Below are 20,597 nucleotides of genomic sequence, written 5' to 3'. Positions count from 1 at the left end.
TCAGCTGCACTTTGTGTTTACACTAAATTCGCTGTACCTGAGTACAGCCTCACAGGGCTGCTAGCATGGCTGAACACTAGAGAAAAGATTGTGTTCATGGTTGAGATTATAAAAAGGTTGTTCTCATCGTTAAAAGAAGTCAATACTGACAGCCTTGCCAAATCTTCAGCAACCACCATGGCTGAGAGTGAGACAACTGTCAGTAAAACTATATATGGTTTATGAAATTTCTTTAAAGATGACAACGTTAACTAATGATATCCTAACTTGTGTTAAAAAGAAGCAGTATTACAGCCTAAACCACTTTTGCAGTTCCTCCAGTTTTTATCCATTCTGGTGATAAGAATGTGAAATGTATATGAGAAATGGGATGTATTCCCAACCAGTTAGGTTTTTAAATACAACAAACAAATATCAATAAATAATTCTTAGAAAAGTCTTTTAAACCTAACTGTGTTGGTCTACATGGAGGCCATGTCAATGATCTAGCAGTGTCAACGACACATCATATATTTCCTGTTACGTCTCAGTCCGCTGTATCTGACACCATAATTCACAGTAAAAGATACGTTTTCAAACTAGTTTTTGACATATGACTAGACATTTAATAATACAAAAACAATGTATTTTCAAAATAAATATGTTTTAATACACTAAAAACAACAGAGTATTAATATTGTACAACATTTTACAGCACCAATAAATATATTAATGTGAAAATATACTAAAAATGTGTGGCTGTACAAACTCAAGAAAAAGTCTTAAATACAAATAGAATGTTGTCATCATCAGAGGACTGGAGAGGCTAGTTACTGAACTAGCAGTCGGTTCTCAGTGAACATACTCTCAGGCCTAAAGTTTGAGGGTGGCAGCACAGAAGGTCGGTTCACATGAACAGCAGTGATACAGCTGGCACTAATACATAGTTAGGATTCATGAAAAAAGGGTCCCTATACTTTTGAAAATGGATTAAAATCTCTGAGTCTACAGTCAGCATTTCTGACTTTTAGTCTTGACCCGTCTTTTGACCATACCTGACAATATTGTACCGAGCCTAGCAACTAGTACCGTCAGGAATTCACTTTGAATGAATATTTTGTGCCCACAAATTAGTCAACTGTCCTTAAAATAAATAATTTCATGCGTCTTCATATGGTCAACATTCACTGTGACAAACAGTTTACATTGGGCAGTGTCAGCACTCCTTGTTTATTCTTTGTTGGCCAGCTTTGGCTGTTGGGTTCGCACATGATGAAATAAACAGTGGTCAATGTAAGAATTTGATTTCTGACTGAGTTTATATATATATATATATATATATATATATATATATATATATATATATATATATATATATATATATATATATATATATATATAACATAATACAGTGTTCTTTATGATATTTTTCTGGTTTGTTTTGGTTATGGTTGGTGACACATATTAACTGTTAAGAACAAGTTATTAACTCAAGAGCACAAAAAGACTAATTCTTTCATGAGTATATCACACTGCCATGATCCATAGAATTGAGATTAATGTCAGAACAAAACTATTTTTCTGTACTGTTGAGATGTAGCCGCTTCCAGACAAACTGTATCACATAATTGACTGACTAATGTCTGTCAAAGCACAGCTCCTGGACATCAATCTGTAGTATATTCAAAATAATATACTGTATTCCAGTGACCTTACTTACTTCAAATTATGTTATCTTATATATATATATATCATCAGTATAGTATTTATTCATTGTCTTACTTAAACTTATTGCTTTGTTATTCACTATTAAATATATACCTTGCAACTTTCTATTTTTTCTCCATTATGGCTCATTAATGAGGAAGGTCTTTTTTCTCATATGGTAACAGTTTAGCATTAAAGGAAATGTTTGATTTATGGTAAGTGGCTTTATCCTACTAAGCCACACAACAGTGTAATACTTGGGAATGAGGAGGTTATGTTAGTGCCTTGGTTAAAGTCAGAGAAAACACTGTGCCAGTTTACCACCGTCAGACTAGAGGCCTCAGTCTGATTGGACAGTCTTCACTAAATTACGTCAGAGCTGAGCAGCAGAAATGAAACTCGTTCGGTCCTCCATATGATGTGCCTTTGGGCCCACAAGTGCAAAACCACGTGTCCATCACCCCAGTCCAAAATGAAAAACACCTGTGTTGGCATTTCATTCAAACACGTGTCGGTGGCTGGGGTTACTATCGGTCAACAGGCCCACCATGATCCCCCTCCGGCTGGTGAGAAACACAGCTTTAGTTTAAATCAGGAATGTCAAAGCATTGTCTTTCAGTCCTTTTTCCCAACAAAAAAAGAGTCTACAGTCATACGTGTTCTCCATTCAATCTCTTAGGAGACTGCAAACAGTTGAGCAGTACAAATAACCTTAACACGGCATATAAATATCAGTATACTGAACATATTCTATAAATAAGATGTAGTGTACTAGACAAAGGGATAGCTAGTAAGTATATACAGATTGTTTATGATAAACTGCTCTGTTGTGGATGCCTGACTATTTCTTTGGAACACAGAAAGCCATTAAATAAGAAAACTGGAAGGTTGAGGATTTCTACAGTGAGGTGCCTATCTGTGATCAGCTTGTCACTTCTTGTCTCCATATTTACCTATAGTAATATCCCTTCAGACAGCCTTGTCTCAAGACATTTTATAAAAGGAACACAATACCTTAAAATGTAAATAATAAACTCTGTGCACAAAAAGAAAGACATCTGATGGAAACGTCCTAACTCTTGTCCTGCCCTTAGACCCCACACTCAGGGATAGTCCTAACCCTAACACAATTTTAACATTGACTAAAATTGTTGTACTTGCTTAACTTAATTAGCGAAGCATAAGTTCAGTTCTTGCCATCGTCACGTAACCCTTCTATGAGGAAAGGTCATCTTCACATTATCCATCATCATGCCACAAAACCTGCATCCACAGTCACTTCAGGAAACTCTGAGAGATTTTTCCGGTGTGCTCTCACACCAGCTGGAGTCAGTCCATACAGTGGAGACAAAATTCCCATCATGTCACAGAGGGAAACAGTTCTTGGACCTGCCGTTCTGTTCAAGTACAACAGGCGTTCCTCCGCCTCCGCCTCCTCGTCCTCCCTTCCGTCTCCTCTTTGTCTCTTCTGTCAGAGTTCGGAGGTGAGTTTGGCTTCTGCTGCACCGCTCGTTGAAGTTATAGTCACCAGTTTTTTTTGTTACTAAGAAATGTTTAAGATATTCATATCCACAGCAGACCAGCATCCAGTGAAGTGTTAGATAAAAATAACAGATTTCTTTTACCAGTTCTACCCAAGAGCAGAACGCCACTGAAGCTTTTCCCATTCAGACGCAAGTGGCGCATTCGTTTAGCTTTAAATAGTGTTTTTTTTTTATGTAGCAGCAATACACATTGTCGATGTACTTATAGTATATGTACATATATTAATATCTTTAGGCAGAAAACAGACAGTGGCAAGATCTGCGCCAAGAATGTCCTGTCTTGCGTTGTCGTTTCGTGTCCTTGCAGGGAATGCATCCTCGGGTTTCAAAGTGCTGTGCCAAGAAAATAATTCCTTCATAACAGTGTTGCTGGTCTCATCTCCTCGGTTTATCACATCTGTGGAAAACGAGATGAAAGTCTGGTTAAGTGACAAGCAGCAAATTGGTTTTATACAGCCTTGTCTCACAGAATATGATGTGCATGAAGTCCTATACAAAACTGCTCCATGCAACAAAAAAAAGGGATTATTTAGAGACAGGGACAAAACAGGAAGAAGAAGTGGATAGTGAGTGAGGTTGGGGGATAGATGACCTGGGTCAATTTCCACCTTCTCGTACTTTTTCCGCTGTATATAACATGTACTTTTTCAGTTAAAGTTTGGTCTTTAAATTGGAGTAAAACATAAACATTTGATCTTTGCATCAAGTTCTCATGTCACTATGTTTTCTGGTAGCTTTGGGTTCAGGTGGTGGGGTAATAGCTGGAACTGGGGGGTGGGGGGGAGTGGTGGGGGTTGAACAGGCATTTAACCCCAGTTCCAGAGACCCCCCCACCCTTAGGTCCCCTCCACTCTCTCCCTCTCTTGACCACTGAGCAGCCAATTGGAATCATGTCAGTCATCACTTCACCAAGAAGTGTGTGGCTCTCTAAATCCAAAGCAGTGTGGGGGGTCCACAGGGGTCAGAGGTCATGGAAGTGGCTGGGTCAGGAGAGGTCGTGAAACCTTGTTAACAAGAGGCAGCAGTCCTCTATTTAGCTGTTTGCTGCACACAGTCGGGGTGATGATTAACTCCACACATATTTATTATTATTTGAGTGTTTAAAAGTAATGAGTAAAAACCAGTGAACGTGACATGCAAGCAGCATGAACACGATGACCGGTAAACCTTAGTTAAAAAGAACGACCGTGGAGCCCCTGTCATTGCTAGACCTGCATGACGTTTTTATCCGACTCCTTGTCTACTCTACTTAACTGGTTAACAAAGCAAGATTGAAATTCACCTCCTTCACAGGAAGATAAATATATAATCACTGGCATGTGAAAACCTTGTATCTCCAAATTGGTGATTTTAGTGCTTTAAAAAAAAAATTCATGAAAAAATTATATTTTCAGATCCTTCTTGTGGTATCTGGCCACGCAAAATGTTTTCAGAAAAAAAACGATCTTAGTTCAAGGTCCATTGACTAAGTGTTTGTAAATGCTTGCTCGTGGGAAATTGTTGGGTTAAATTATAGAGTGTGGTCTAGACCTACTCCATCTGTAAAGTGTCTTGAGATAACTCTTGTTATGATTTGATACTATAAATAAAATTGAATTGAATATTTTCCTCCAGGAGCTTTCGGCATTCTCTCACGGTCTTCATCAGTAAATGGAGTTGGCTTAGTATAAATAAACAGTACTGAGCTAACTCTATCCGTAAATGAAGACCGTGAAAACTCCGAGACTAAAAAGGTAGTAGTGTGACATGCAACAAAGGCCCCTGGCTAGGCTTAAGCAGGGGGCGTTGAGGTAATGTGATATGCACCTTAACCATTTGGCCAGGAAAATTACATTTATATTCAGCTTTCATTGGAACTACTTTCTACCTGTGCTTTTTTTAACACCGCAAATTAACTTAAATTCACTTCATTGTATTAGGGGGGGCAGTAAGTGGATATTGTAAAACCTGGATATGTAAAAACTGTCTGCAAAGCCAGATAGCAACAGAGGTAAGTAAAACAACATGGGTGAACCAACCCTTTAAAGGTTTACGTGGGCTGGGGCAATCCTCCTGGGCTAATAAAACCGCTTCCTTTATATAATGGCTTGGTAATGGAGGTTAATGATCAACCATTTAACCGTTAGCTAAGATTAATTAAAAGCAATGTGTTGCATGGTAAAAAAGATAACAGTCCATACAATCTATTTCTTAACTGCTAGTTAACTTGATGGTGCTAACCAGCTAGCAAGTTCCATTTTAAGCCCTGTTTCTGCTAAATTCGGGGCTCTCTGCTGGACGGCACTTACAGCGGAGACCTACGTGACACATGGCACTGGATTGGGTTAAATCGACCGTCTTCTATACAGAGTATCCCAATCAGACACACAGCTTACAACAACGCAGGTGGCACAGACTTGGACATGCGCTCTGCGAACAGCTGCAGATCTTTGTCGGTCGCACGGAGACGCAGGCCGTTCCAGGAAAGGGGCTGCATGTGGGACAGTGCACGCGACATTGTTGCTGCACGACCGGTTCAAGTCTGCAGCTGCTCGCTCGAGCCTCCTGGACGGGTTAACTGTAGCCTCGCATTGCTAGACCTATCTGAACTGGGACTCAGTTGCCTGCTTGTAGGTTAATGGTTAATGATCGGTTAACGAGGGCCGGCTTTCGATAAGAAAAAAATCTACATTAGCATCCCTAAATCAGACCGGATTAAAACATGTCAGTGGTAATCTTAAAACATCATCAACACTCAAACGGTGTGACTGTTGCATCTTACAAGAGACAATGCAAGCACAGAGAAGCTGCCACATTCCCATGAACAAACACCAACACAACATGGAAAAGCAGGGAGAAGCATGCATTCAATTTGCTTGAAGCACAGCGGTGGGCGTGGAGATGGGTAGACGGGTGGGGGGGAAAAAAGGAATTCAAGGCACGTTGTTTATCGTGTATGTATGGTAAACAAACCTGCAAGTTCTTTCGTTTAACTCAAGTTGCCTGGACTTGCAGTCTAATTGTGTGAATTTGCAGGAACATTTACAGGTGAGAGGGTCCTGCACAAACAAGCGCTTTCTTCTCTCTGAGCAAGGCGCACAGTGGCTGCAAGGGAAGCAAAAAGGGAGAGAGAGAGAAAGAGAGAGATCTAAGCTATAGAGCAAATTCGGCAGAAAGGACAGACACAGACACTCATGCAACATCCCTATCCTTCCCCTTCCTCCACACACCCCAAACCACCCCTCACTAAGATCGCTTTGTAAAGGCATTTGTTTACACACAAGACAGGATTTGTGGCTCAGATTTAATGTTTTGGGTATTAAACTAATCCACCCACTCTGGCATCCTAGTGCCCTTTGACACCTGCATAATTGAAGCATATGTTTTAAGTAAATCACAAAGTGAATCTACCCAATTAGAGAAGCTTTGCACTATTATGTATATATATATATATAAGTATAATGCCACCATGCCCATTTACTTTATATTTGAAGAACAAGGAAACACTTTCTTCCATGGTGACATCGTCCAGGTGTAAAAACAAATCGAGCCAATAAAGCTGGCCCTGGAACTTCATTTTTATTTCATACATTTTTTTTTATTTTTAATCCTGCCCTTCCACCATTGATATGAAATGTTCTTCCCCAACATTCTATTTCAACAAGAACATAAATTACATCATAATAAGGAAGTAAAAATGTAATGTAATGTGCTGTAACAATTTAAGGGATTTTATGTTCGAAGGAATTGACAACTTGGGTCCAATCTCAGTTTGCATTGTCATGCTTGCAAATCAATGCTCTGGATACATTATTGAAATTTGTATTTAAGTTTTTGTTTGGCAGGAGCAAAGAACATTCTTAATAAAGCCAGAAGATGATTCCAGAATTCGTCAAATATCCATCATCAGTGCAGAACCTTAAGTCAAGCAATTGGAGCCAAAGCCAACTGAGCCAACTCCTCCTAACACTTTATAATAGATCCCTAAAGGGCAAGTGCAGCAATGTAACTGAGGCAGTGTGGTCACCCACAGGAGGCGCAAGGAGATGGAAAATGAATGTCTAATAGTTTGATGTTAAGGTAGACACTATATTTGTTGCAGTATCTGTTACAGTGCTCTGCTGACGAGATGGAAGGCCACACCAGAGACACAACAAGGACAGAACTAGATATATGAGGGTAGTTACCAACAGAAGTAAAATGCAACTATGCTTTGTCTCAAAGAACTGATTTCACTATGCACAACACACACCCAAGCAGAAGGATCAATTCTGTATCACCTTCTAGACCTCCTGTATGAAAACAGGAGGAAAGCAACCCAAAGCAGAACTTATCTGTGAACCTCTCAAGGCTACAATGATCTTATGCCACACACACAAACACACACACACACACGTATCTGTACTTCTGTACTTTAATACTGTACTGTAGCTGGCCATTTATCATCTGAAACAAAAAGAAACACGGCAACAGATAAAAGCCCCCAACAGCAAGTAGAAGTAGCGAGTGCTTATCAGTGCAGCACACCACAGGCCAGCAGACAGCCTTAAAGATAACCATTTCCCATAGAGATAACATGACAAATGCCATGGCAAATTTATTTTGCTGCCAAAGAAAGGGAGTGGAATTTTGTTGCAGATAAATAAAAAAGTACACAGGTAAAAAAAAAAAATGGAACCTGTGCACAAAAGGTCATTCATTATATAGATTTTGTTCATAACTTGACAGCACTTAAATGTGTATTCTTAAGTTAGTTAGAAAATCCACCTGCCACACAGTGGTAGCTGGTGGCCAACTTCAACAGAGAAGGAGGCAGGAGAAAAAGAAGAGACACCTAAGCAGATGCAGGGACTGTCACGGAGGGTTCATTCAAAAGCCAAACATGAGGTAATGAACCAACAGGACAGCTGCTCTAAGCTGGTCTCCTCATGAGCAGGGGAGGATATTGATCCATCGGATAGGACTGGGCTAGGTGTGTCAGGGTTTCTGTTCCTGTAACCGACTGTATGAATGAGCACATCCTCTTTATAGCACCTTCACCTCACCCTGCAGGGTAAAATAGCTGCCTACGTGCACAGTGACAGGCAGACATTCTACAAGGCTGGACGAAGCTCAGCTCAGTCCCATGACAAATGGGTTTGACTTAGCTAACACGATCCCATCTATCCTCCACCAATCCATCAGGTTTCAAGCCGCCGAAGCGCAGTTTGGCACACACGCACTCCTCTTATCCAATTAAACAACCTGACCTACCACTGAAAAGCCTTAAGACGCACAAACCACATGCATGCCTCAACACACACAGCTCTATGACAAATGTGACAGGGAGTGAGTTCTCTCGATCAACTACGACACTTCCGTCCGTCTCCGAGCTCCCCCTTTATTTACACCTGTTACATGTGCCTCTGGTGTTTGTGTGTCTTGTTTCTCTCTCTCTCTCTCTCTCTCTCTCTCTCTCTCTCTCTCTCTCTCTCTCTCTCTCTCTTTGTCCCTCGTTCTGCCCTCCTCCCTCTGCCTGTTGCACACCTGAGCATAATCAGTGCTCAGGTAGAGAGGGGGAGGTGATAAGAAGGCAGAGAGTGAAGGGACAGAGGCACATGGAGAGCACAGCAGCAGCACGCTATTAAGTTTAGTGGAGTTTCCGCCTCACCTATTTTCTCCAGAAGCAGGTTTGTGTTTCCCAACCTCCGTGCACACTTAGGAGCTGGAGCTTTGTTATTTTAGTTTATTGTGTTAGTTTGGGCTGGAGATTACCGGTAGTCCACTTATTCGTTGGTTTTGTTTGTTCTAGGATTAGTTTACCCTTTTTAGGTAACTTAGGGGGAGACGCGGGGAGCGACTGCCCATGACGAGGTTGGTCCAGCGTCTTCCCATCTTGTATTCTTTTTGGCCGGGGTCTCCAGTCCCTTTTTTGTTTGCTACCTTTGGGAATATTTTTGCATTATTTTATAAAGCTTGTTGGTTAATTAACCTTGTGTCTGGCATCCTTTTTTTTTTTTTTTTTTTTTTTTATAGGTTGCATCCTCCAATCCCTTTTTGAGCCTTGGTTTGTTTCTTTAAATGGGAGGCCGTAACAACCCCTAAAAATAGATTAACAGCATGACACCTGCTGCTATGATTAGACTGGAGAAGTAGCCCAGGGCAGAGGGTCAGGTTTGTGCAACTGGAGTCAGAGTGCAGACAGCAGCGGGTGGTCTGGAGCGGGCTGGCTACGCCTCAATCACTCACAGTATTCTAGTCGCACCCTAAAGTACTAAACCCGCTGCCATTAAAAAGAGCACGCTCAAAGTGTGAGAGTCTGTTAAGATAGGTGGAAGACAGGGTCTAAAGTCCCTACTCTCTGAACTTTAACTTACTACAGGAAACCTGATGGTACACTTGTAAACTTGAGTTGGATCATATGCTTTGACTTCAGAAATTGTGACATCACTGAGCATGGTCATTTTCGGTTGAACTAAAATTGAAAGGAGCACAAACTTAAATATAGAAGTCAGTGTATTTAAACCAAAGTTCAAAAAGCTAGTAGTGGGTATTGAAACTTCATTTTTTTTTTTCTGGTTCCATAGCTAAAAATTGTGAACTGAATGTCTGGTCAAATTTGCAATCCATCCATCAATTCAGCCATTATCTGTAACTGCTTATCGTCTACAGGGTCGCGGCAGCTGGAGCAGCTGACATTTGGGGGAGAACCAGGGTACACCCCCGGCAGGCTGTCAGTCAATCACTGGGCTGACACCGAGAGACAACCATGCTCCCATTCACACCTATTGGCAATTTAAAGTCAACAATTAACCTAATCTTTTTAGACTGGGTGGAGGCCAGAGACCGGGGAGAACAGGCCTCTTGCTGTGAGGCGACAGTGCTAACCACTGCCATTTTGTAATGTTATTTTTATTTTTTATTCTTTGATTAAAAGTAGTTTCTTATTTAAAATGTTGCCACTTTAGACCATTAAGGGCAAAGTTGTATCCAATGTTGTGTTTAGACAAAGCATATTAAGGTCTAAATACTATCAATTACGCACCCCATATTGACAATAATGCTATCACTACTGGAAGGATCCATATTACATCTTACTGCTCTTCATTAACATATAGCGCAACAAAGTCAGAAAGGGGAAGGTGTGTGCATCTCAACGAATGAATACAGAGATCATGAGCGAAATCTGAAACCTTTTGAACAGATGAGAAAACAAGAAAAAAACAGAACACGTACTTACTATTCTTTCTTTGCTTGAACATCTGGCTTTAGTCTGAAATAAAAAAAGAGCAAGATGATTTAATTTTTTTTTTTTTTTTTTTGCTTTTATCGCATCACTGTTGCGGTGTGTGAGGTCTGTAGTCTCTTACCTGCAATCACACTTTTGATGCTCTGTGAAACTTAAGTGAATTGTATGTTGCGTAACCATTGGTCTAAACCGCATTACCTTGAAGAGAAACAGAGGACATAAGGCAAGGTTTAGATTAAAACGTGACTTTCCGTAACATGCAGTCTAAACACCACAGCCCTTACTGTTCTGTAACCCAACGGCTCGAAGACGTGACCGGTCTTTATTACTCTAAGTCCCTATTCTTCTCCAGCAAACATCCATGTCAAACAGCCGGCGTGGTTGGAGCACGGTAGTCGCAGACCACACACTAATGGCTGTAAACACACTGGTTGAGGTAAACGACATACCTGAGATACTGATGGATGTAAACATTCTGTGTCTCTAACCTTTGCCTAACAAGCCTTTTTCATAATGCATGTCTCAAGAATTACAAAGAGCCACTAACCCTAACCCTGTGATTGTGCTCAGAAATTTCCGATTTAAGGATTTAACTAAATCTTAACATGAGCTCTTCTTACTACCTTTTTTTTTTTTTTTTTTTTCTTTTCCTGGAACACTCCATTTTAGTATTCATCGGTGGGTGGAGTTTACTCAGTTTTCATAGTGACAGCTCAGTTGTCACAATGTGACCCAGGTATGGAAATTCAGTCATGTGATACAACTACATACTTTGATCATGTGATGACATCGGAGCTATCTCCATTACAACTAAGCAAAGTCCATCTGCTGATGAAGACTAGAGCTGCATGGATGAATCGATAAATTGTCAACTTAAAAAATTAATCGCCAACTATTTTGACAATCTAATCGCTTGAAAAAAAAAAAAAAAGAGCACAATTTCTGATTCCAGCTTATTTAATGTGAATATTCGTATAGTTTTGATACTCCTCTGTGACAGTAGACTGAATATCTTTTGAGTTGTGGAACAAAACAAGACATTTGAGGATTTTCACTAGCCTGGGAAAACCGTGACGAACTCCCGGCAAATTTGAGATTTGCTCTGAAATTCAGTCTGGCCAAGAGGTCATTCAAGCCCATTTCCAATTTTTCCAAATCGAGGCACCAATCACAACCGTTGAGGCGGGCTTTACACGATGATGATAGCACAGCAACAGCAAGCAGCTTCTTGTTTACGTTCAACATGACGGCCACCGACGCGCAGCAACCCGTTGATGCCGCTGTCTCTGCTACGTCACCCGGATCATTGCTCTGATTGGTTGAAGGACTATCCAATTGCGCCCCAGAGGCATTTGAGCGCCGTCCGTTGGTGGTCCTTTGGAAATGGGCTGTGAATGAACCTTCCCCAGACCCACTCTCAGTTACAACTGAGAAGGGTCTGGTGTCAACCAGGCACATTTTTCTGACATTTTATAGACCAAACAACTAATCGATTAATCGAGAAAATAATCGACAATACAAAATAATCGTTAAGTCACCTGCAACGTGACGTTGCTGGTTTCCGTGGGTACACACTCCATTGCTTCGTCACTGCAGCAGCCTCCACAGCGGTTGAGGACCACGCAGGAAGGAACGTAGGTATGTTCTGTGTCCTCCGGATACTCATGGAAGATGTCCACCAGCACCTCCCTGGGCTGACACATACTCTTGGTGATGACTTCTGTGAGAGGGATAACTGAAAAAAAGACAAGAGGATTGATCATCTTTTCATCATCATCATCATCATTGTCATCTTCCTTATAGCCAGTGTGAAAAGTGAATAGAAAAGCTTTACGTAATAATGGATACTTATCCAACCCCATTTCCTGTCCTGAAGAATAGAGCACTTGTTTATCTGTTGCCAGTAAAAATACCTCAGCCATTTATCTTCTAAGTGATGCCCAATACACAAGACAAACTCAACAAGCAAACGGTGCCACAGATCTGTAGCCTGAGCAGCAACAATAACATGGTTGTGCCAGTGACAACCTTGTACTGACAATATGTCAAACTGGTAGGGATAGGGTTAGAAAATACAATAATCACATCATTTATTAGTAGATAACAAGGACGTGATGACCATGTGACAAAAGATTTAAAAAAAAAAATCTAATAAGAGCAACAACAGACTTTTTTTGTATTTATTTTAGTTGCAATAATTACACTAAAGCAGCTACACAGAAAGATGCAACCTTGACTGAGTTGAAAAGCGGAAGCAACACTTCATCAAATATATTGTATTCTACGTATAGCAGCAAGTAATTTTTGGAGATCAAGAGCAGAGAGTTGATAATGGTTTTGATACCAAACTCAAGACTTAATAAAACTAAATGAGTGACCTGCTAGCCCTCTCTGTATTTCCATTCACTGTGCAGCCCAGAATAATCCGTCCCACAGTCCATAGGACTAGGTTCCCAGCGACCCCTAGCTAACTCCCGACCCCTGGTTTGCCAGAGCAGCCAGGACCTCAGGCACTGTGGCGCCAGTTCACCTCTGACATGTGACCCCAGGAAGCCCACCCCTGTGCAAGCTCTGCTTCTGGATTAATGCTGCAGACTGACTCTGTTAGCTTTATGATTACTTATTTATTTATTTATTTTTAAATGCTACAAATAATACACAGATGGATCCCTGAAAATTTCATTTGAAAAGTCTTTTACGCAGTATTTCAACCATACCATCCACTGGACATGGTTACATAACTTTAGCTGAGGCATGATAAGGCAAGTTGCCTTTACAGACTGTAGAATAAAAATACTCTCATGTTACAGTGGAAGCTCTCTGGTGAGACATCAGATATAGAAAAATGAATATAAATATTAAAAGCATATTGACTGGGGTGCCTGGGTATCTCAGCTGGTAGAGCGTGCGCCCCATGTAGAGAGGCTTAGTCCTCGCCGCAGCAGCTGCAGGTTCAATTCTGACCCGCGGCCCTTTGCTGCATGTCATTCCCCTCTCTCTCTCTCTTCCCTTTCATGTCTAAGCTGTCCCATCAAATAAAGGCCTAAAATGCAAAAAAAAAAACAAGATGACGTTCCCAAATGTCTTGTTTTGTTAACCTTCATTTAAGGAGCTAAAATCAGAGACTTTTGACTTTTTTTCCCTCAAACGCTATGCAAATCGATTATCAAAATAGTTTCCCATTGATTTAATAGTTGATATCGATTCATCTTTGCAGCACCATGCATCACTCCAGATCTATGATGAATTACTCTGCAGTTTTGGCTGCAGTGACCGGGGCCAGCAGACACGAGCAGCTAAAACACTAGCACCAGCTGGGTGGATTTGGTTCATGAGACTGTCAGCAGACCGCGGCCTCATGCCAACACACTCAACTAGGGCTGCACGATATTGGAAAAAACTGACATTGCATTTAATTTTTTTTCCTGCAATATGTATTACGATATGAGAAAAAGACTATTTAAATAGCTCTATTTGGAAATAATAAATCATTCTCGACTACTGGGGTGATCTTGTAGGGGAGTGCATCTACATAGAAAATAAAAATGAAAAAGGAACTTTTCTTATGTGAACCATACTTTGTTGAACTTTAATGCTTTACAAACACCATAGGAAGAAAGCGCTGTGACTATTCTGAAGTGATTTTGGAGAGGGAAATTAGGTTGCTAAATGCACCGGTTGACTCACATGACAGCATTGTATTGAAGTTTACGTCGCACATTGCGATGTAGATGATTAAACAAAATATCGTGCAGCGCTACACTCAACTGGTGCTATCGCCGAAGCAAGGATGCAGAAATTTGCTCTGTCTAACATTATCCTTTAATAGTTACTCTGGTGTTTCTTATCGTCAACAAGTCTAATGACAAGACCCACTCTAACGAATGTATCGTAACGAGTTCTGTTTGTGTATCGGTCTGATCCATCTCATTCATCTGCGCCATAGAGCTCCATTGTTGTCCTAAACAATATTAAATACACATCAGCGAGCCACACTGTTGCACTGCGTGACGTGTTACTTAATCACAATTGGCACGGACACTGTGTTTTGACAAAGAAAAAAGTCTTAACTTAGGGCCCACTTATCAACTTTCAAGGTGGCAGTAGGGAGTTGGGTTGGGAAACCAGAGGGTCGCTGGTTCAAGTCCCCATATGGACCTCCTGGGCACTGCCAAGAGCAGCTTGGCTGGAGCAACTTAAGCGGGGGGTGCCTGTCCAGCAATGGCAGCCCCCTCACTCTGACATCTTTCCATTAGTGCATACAGTACTGAGCATGTGTGTATTTCAGGCCTGTGTGTAATGTGTATTCTAACAGAGTGAAAACATTGTAATTCCCCTTGTGGGATTAATAAATTAGTATTTATTTAACTTGTAAGGGGCTTTCAACTGCACGTCATGGGGCACGTTTAGCAAAACACCCTGTTGTGTGCGCTGTTTTGTGTTTAGTAGGAATGAATGGGCTTGGGAGAGCCCCTGAGAGCCCCAGGCAGGGTGGAGATGTCAGAAAGCATTTGCAAGACACAATCTCTTTGTGGGATCTGCTGTTGTTGAAAAATATATTAATCTCCATCCTGGCCGAGGTGGACTTCACAAGTCATATTAATAACGGCTCAGAGCTCTCCACCAGGAGTTATCAGGTCACAGTCTTGAAACAGCTGATATGACAGCTTTTGACAGGTGGCGTGATCTCTGACAGTGTAGGTGTGTGAAGGTTAGCAGCGTGCAGACGGCAGACTTTTTGCTCCTCTGCAAACACTAGTAACAACCACACAACCTGTCCAGTGACGCCGTTTGCAGTTGACTAATCTGTGTATCCATCCGTAACCAACCAACCAACCAACAGGGGCTAACCTTGGCCTCAGCACCGCATCGTCACTGTCAAACAAACATGAGTATGGCATTGAACCAAGGCTGACTGTCTGCTCATGTATTGACTGTGTTCTTTTACCACAGATTGAAAATGAAGCACATCATTGTGGAGGCGTTGACTTATTTACACCTTTAATCTTACATTAACTCGTGTTTTGAAATCTGCCTCTCTTTTTATGGCGACTCCAAAGTCCTGATTCCGACCTTTCACCGCTTCCCATCTGCTCAGTACAGAAAACAATCCTCAGCTCACACTAATGAACAAATACCCCCCACCTAACACACGTCAAACATTTAAAGAAACAAAGCAAGTCTGACGCAGAGTAGATTCAAATGTTCATCACATGTCCACTAGGTGGCCCTGTAGTTATCTGGCCTGCACACTGAAGAAAGGAAGACGTCTTTAAATTACAACAGCTCTAATGGAGAAAAAAAACTTACCCTCATTTTTACTCTTCTCCACTCCCTTGTTAATGCTGGCAGTCTGTAAGAGATAGACATTTGACCAGGTGTTAAATATGTCTCCTTTGCATGCAGAACTGCCTCTATACAGAATGTCATCACCATAAAACAAATCAAAATATATCTCGTTAACTTTCACTGTACAAATCGTATTAAATGATAGTATGTAGGCCTAAAGGTTTTTTTTATTTTTAGCTCATTACATCACAATATGATTTATGGGGAAGCCAAATCCACAGCAGGATGACAATAGCTTCCTAATCATAAAGACTGATATCAGAATAAAATGTCACAAGATGCGTCTCACACAAAAAATAAATCTTGTTATAGACTCTCCATTCTGTCTTTGCTTGTTACCAAATGCATTCAGATGCATCAGGCCCGTCATTCAAGCTGCAAACACGAAGCTGAGGAGCAAGGCAGATGTACCTTCAAAATAAAAGCGCTGCAGCCTGTTGCTCAAACAGTTTAGTCTATACGGAAGAGGATTAGGGCCACTGGTGAAAAATGTATTTGAGTTCAGAATGCTGAGTTTATTCTCAGAATTCTGAATTCTGACTTTAAACTCAGAATTCTGACTTTAAACTCAGAATATAGGCAGAATTCTGACTTTCAGAATTCTGACTTTCAGAATTATGAGATTAAAGTCAGAATTCGGAGTTTAAAGTCAGAATTCTGAGTTTAAAGTCAGAATTGTGAGAATAAAGTCAGAATTCAGAGAATAAAGTCAGAATTCTGAGAATAAACTCAGAATTCTGACTTTAAACTCAGAATTCTGAGAATTAAGTCAGAACTCAAATACATTTTTCACCAGGGGCCCTAATCCTCTTCCGTAAATCTAAGGTATGCTGCCCAAAAGATAATTAATTTAAATTTAAATGGTCATATCTATATTTGAAAAACTGCCATGCTTTTATAAGTTATGGCAGTTTCATTTGATGTTGAAAGCAAAGAGTCCTAGCAATATTCCAACAACTGACTGACTTTCTTTGTAGGCAAAAAGTAAAGTACAACTCAAAAAGTAAAAATAATTTCAAATATTCACTCCAATTCATGAAATTGCTTGACCATGGCTTAGTTTTATTCTGAAAGGAGTAACAGGAACCGGCCTTTGTTTTGATTGTAAAAAGATAACGTGACGAATCGGCATCCCGGGCAGACCTACGTTCACCTTATGTGGCTGCTGTAACAGGCGGAGATATTGCGTGAGAAAGCCAAAGCGGGATCGGCCTGTGTGGGAAAGAAGTGGGCATCCTGCAGGGCGGTAGGACAGGAGAAACCGGGTCTCAACTTCCACACACACTCCGGATCACCGTGAGAGAAAAAAGACTGACTGGGAATAAACCCTGCAGCTGAATAGCTGACTGACTGTACAGAGTCCAAACTACACTCCGCACTTAATAGTCCGTTCTCACGGAGGCGCACTAGGCAGAACTCTATTCTCTAATCTCACAGTTTAATGCACACTCTCCGGAAATATTGACCATATTACTAACTGAGAAATAATTTGCGGAATCGTATCGTTTACTATTTCATTCGGCATAGAGGTAATCCAGGAAGCAACACTCGTTTAATCATAAAGCACAACTTTTATGACTATTATACACCCAGTTTGGTGAGTCGCAGCCTACCACCAGCAAACCCAATTTAAGCTGTATTTCTATTCAACTAAGTACTTTGCCGTGAACAACACATATGCCGAAATGTAATGATTGTTTTACAGAATCGAAAGACTCTAAATGAATAGGCCTACGCATAGCTACGTATTTCATCAAGCGCGTCTCTTTGCACGTAGCCTTTAAATGGAGTCTGGCTTTGCAAAAAAAGGGACGTGTATGGGTGTTTGAACAAAATGGACAAAGTAAGACTAAGGGCTTTTAGGTAGACTACAAACAGAAAAGAGAAATGCCAGTGGTAACATTTTCATTTAATAACACATTTCCATATAGAATACACTTTCAGCAATTACTTTTCACTAGGGATGGGATTAGTGTTTTCTTTGCGCCACGTACAGCAGGAATCTAAAATGATTGACAGAGAGCCGGTATGCGTTATAGACGCATACACACACATGTGAATTAGAACAAACGTCGCTGTCTAGTTATTAATATTACGAATGAATGAAGTCAAACACTCACCTTTATAGTGGATAGGTGAAGAACCGCTGCCAAAAGGATGTGTACCAAACTGACAACAAAGTTCATGGTTGTAATTCCGCACGATGAGTCTTAAAATCTCTGCGGTCGTTCAATAGTAAAAAAAAAATAATAAATAAAAATCTTAATATTTTATTAACAAAACAAACACCCACGCAGTCAAAAAAATGTCAAAAATATTAAATAAATAAAAAACCGCGTATCCATATCTTCCACACGCATCTGGCACGTTCACAGAGTGTGTGACTCCCAGCAGCGCTCCTCTGGAAACCTTACCATCCGACAAGCGTCGCTCATCCACAGACAAAGACACTATGATGGGTTCTAAAAATCCACGCTGGATCCGGGACCTCGGGAACAGAGCGATCCTCCACAAAAAAAAAATACAGTTATAATGTTCACAGTGGAAACGGGCCGATCAGTTCATCAACTTTACGCACCGGTGTCTCTCTTTACTCTCATTAATCCCACAACATGAAGGGGTGTGTGTACAGTGTGTGTGTACAGCAGGCACTGTTTGCCGGTATTAGTGATCCTTTTTTGCTTTCTTCCGCAAACCTCCCTTCTAGTGTTTCTTATTGAGGGTCCGCCCCCGTGCTGTGCCTCGGCTTCTCTTCTCTTTCTAAAGATCTTATGGGGAGCATCGACAGCAGCTTGTCCCCGGCTCAGCAGCGGTACCAGTCTGAGTCTCTCTCGCGTTCTGTCTCCTCTTGGCGGCTGCTGCCGTAGTTCATGCGTTATTAAAGAAGCCGGCAGACAGAAGCAAAAAGGAGGCCCCGCCTCCTTTTGCTTGGAGGCGGTGGGAAGAACCAATGGCAGAAGGCGGGAGGGGGGGGGGGGAATGGATCTGTTAACTCACACACACACACACACACACACACACACGAATAGTAATAGTTTGAAGCATTGACGCTCATCATTACAATTTAGGGGCAAAGACAAAAGAATGAATGTTCATGTATTTTCCCCAATAATTTACATTTCTAGGGAAATTTCAAGAGCAGTGACTGTACAGCAGCACTGTACTATATTCTCACGTGTTCACTTCAGGTTCGTAGGTAGGTATACATTAGAATAATGCATAGTAAAGTACCTGCAAATGATAGGTAACACATGCACAGAACTTCTATTACCAGGTTTCAATTACCATTTTTTTCTCTTTTCTTTCTTTTATTGGGTCTATATGTTGCTGTTTTTATACCTTGATTGTACCAGTTACTCTTCATGTTTCTGTTACTTTATGAATATATATTTCAAAAATATATTAATATCAATTTTCTTTTGCATTTTTATCACGTAGTGTGTAATTAAAAACATATCTGTGATATTTTTTTTTTTTTTTTTTTTTTACAAACTCATAGAATTATCCTGTAGTCCCCATCCGCTCTACTGAGTTTGCTTTGGTTCTATGGCACACTTAGCAGCAAACTGAAGGCTGACACAGTTAGGAGACTAGCTGGTGAATATGCAGTACTGGAGAATTTAGCAGGTTATTAAGAGACAGTCATTCCCTCAGGAGTTGGTAAAGTCCCAAACAGAGCTGAAAGGGAGTAAATATATTGGACTAGGAGTCATCAGGAAGCCACACAAACACCACTCTGAATCAATGATTACATTGTTATTTGTCTGCTGGGTGTGTAAAGTGAGCAACTGTCTGCTAACATGTTCACCAAAAGTACTTTATAAAGTGTTAATGTCATTGAGCTTGTTGCGCCGCCCTCAAGTGGTCAAAATATCAGTTCATGCAAGGCAAGGCAGCGTTCTTTTTATATAGCACATTTCAGAAACAAGGCAATTCAAACAGCTAAAACAGAATAAGACAAGTTAAAAAAAGCACATTATTCAGGAACAAGAGTTACATTGCAGTGTATGAAGAACGATCACTTAAAAGAGGCATTATTACAAATAAGTCTTCAGCCTTGATTTAAAAGAACCGAGTTGCAGTTTAAAAATGCTGTTTTAAATAGCTTTTTACAATGGAAAGTGTGTCACTATGTGCTGCTATTCAGCAATAAAAAATAAATAAAAGGGAGCCATCATACACCGTGCCCTCACCATTGTCCTTACATCAACCATCTTCTAAAACCACACTTCTTACTGGTGCCGTCTGGCCGCAGGTACAGGACTTTGAGGTGAAGAAGGACTCGCTTTGGCAGACGTTTAGTTCCTTCTGCCATATTACTGCTGATCAAACAATCTCGCTGACTTTGAACAAATAAATTCCGTCGTCGTCATTGTAAATGCACCTGTTCTTTGTGTAGCTTACCTGTTGATGTGTTTGTCCCGTGTATACTGCCCATGTGTATGCAATCAGACCGTGAACACAAATATCCCACATGGGACAAAATAAATATCTAAATATCTAGGAATCCCAGCAGCGTCTAAAACAGTTCCCTGATCCAGAATCATAGACCTTGAGTGGGTAACACTGCTGACATCGTGTAGGGGGCTCCGCTATGATACTGTAAGCACGTATAAAGTTGAAAACCTCTAGGGGTTCTCCTCATGCTGCTCCAGTAAGAAGGAAATTGAATTCCTGCTCATCCAGTCACTGTGTTCTGAGCAACCCTGCCCCTTTAATGATAACATCAACCCTTATATGCTTGGGTCTGATGCAACCAGGGGACTGTATTACAACCTGAATTCATTGATTTGATTCAATCAAACCCTTTA

The 20,597-nt window shown here is 40.8% G+C and overlaps 1 protein-coding gene across 4 annotated transcripts; it reads right to left on the bottom strand.

Annotated features, from left to right (window-relative positions):
- Window positions 1-1,368: 1,368 nt before the first annotated feature.
- On the bottom strand, window positions 1,369-18,638 carry vegfaa (vascular endothelial growth factor Aa). Of its 4 annotated transcripts, XM_028580648.1 has the most exons (7): window positions 17,907-18,638; window positions 15,748-15,790; window positions 11,976-12,172; window positions 10,559-10,635; window positions 10,429-10,461; window positions 6,183-6,314; window positions 1,369-3,627 (listed from the first exon to the last, which is right to left on the bottom strand). In XM_028580648.1, the coding sequence occupies exons 1-7, from the start codon at window positions 17,970-17,972 to the stop codon at window positions 3,606-3,608; spliced, it is 570 nt and encodes a 189-aa protein (XP_028436449.1). In that variant the 5' UTR covers window positions 17,973-18,638; the 3' UTR covers window positions 1,369-3,605. The 4 variants fall into 4 exon arrangements, with proteins under 4 accessions (XP_028436449.1, XP_028436451.1, XP_028436450.1 ...); XM_028580650.1 differs by lacking the exon at window positions 6,183-6,314 and having other exon boundaries at window positions 10,425-10,461; XM_028580649.1 differs by lacking the exon at window positions 6,183-6,314.
- Window positions 18,639-20,597: the final 1,959 nt, after the last annotated feature.

This window comes from Perca flavescens, chromosome 6, assembly GCF_004354835.1.
Source record: "Perca flavescens isolate YP-PL-M2 chromosome 6, PFLA_1.0, whole genome shotgun sequence".
NCBI classification, from domain to species: Eukaryota; Metazoa; Chordata; class Actinopteri; order Perciformes; family Percidae; genus Perca; species Perca flavescens.
Note: the sequence above shows the minus strand (reverse complement) of the source record. Positions and strands in the feature narration are given on the sequence as shown.

Coding starts and splice junctions, on each gene's coding strand:
- vegfaa (XM_028580648.1), bottom strand. CDS start 17,972: ATGAACTTTGTTGTCAGTTTGGTACACATCCTTTTGGCAGCGGTTCTT. Junction 15,791..17,906: donor TTCACCTATCCACTATAAAG/GTGAGTGTTTGA, acceptor TATCTCTTACAG/ACTGCCAGCATTAACAAGGG. Junction 10,636..11,975: donor CCAGCAACGTCACGTTGCAG/GTGACTTAACGA, acceptor TTTCTCTTCAAG/GTAATGCGGTTTAGACCAAT.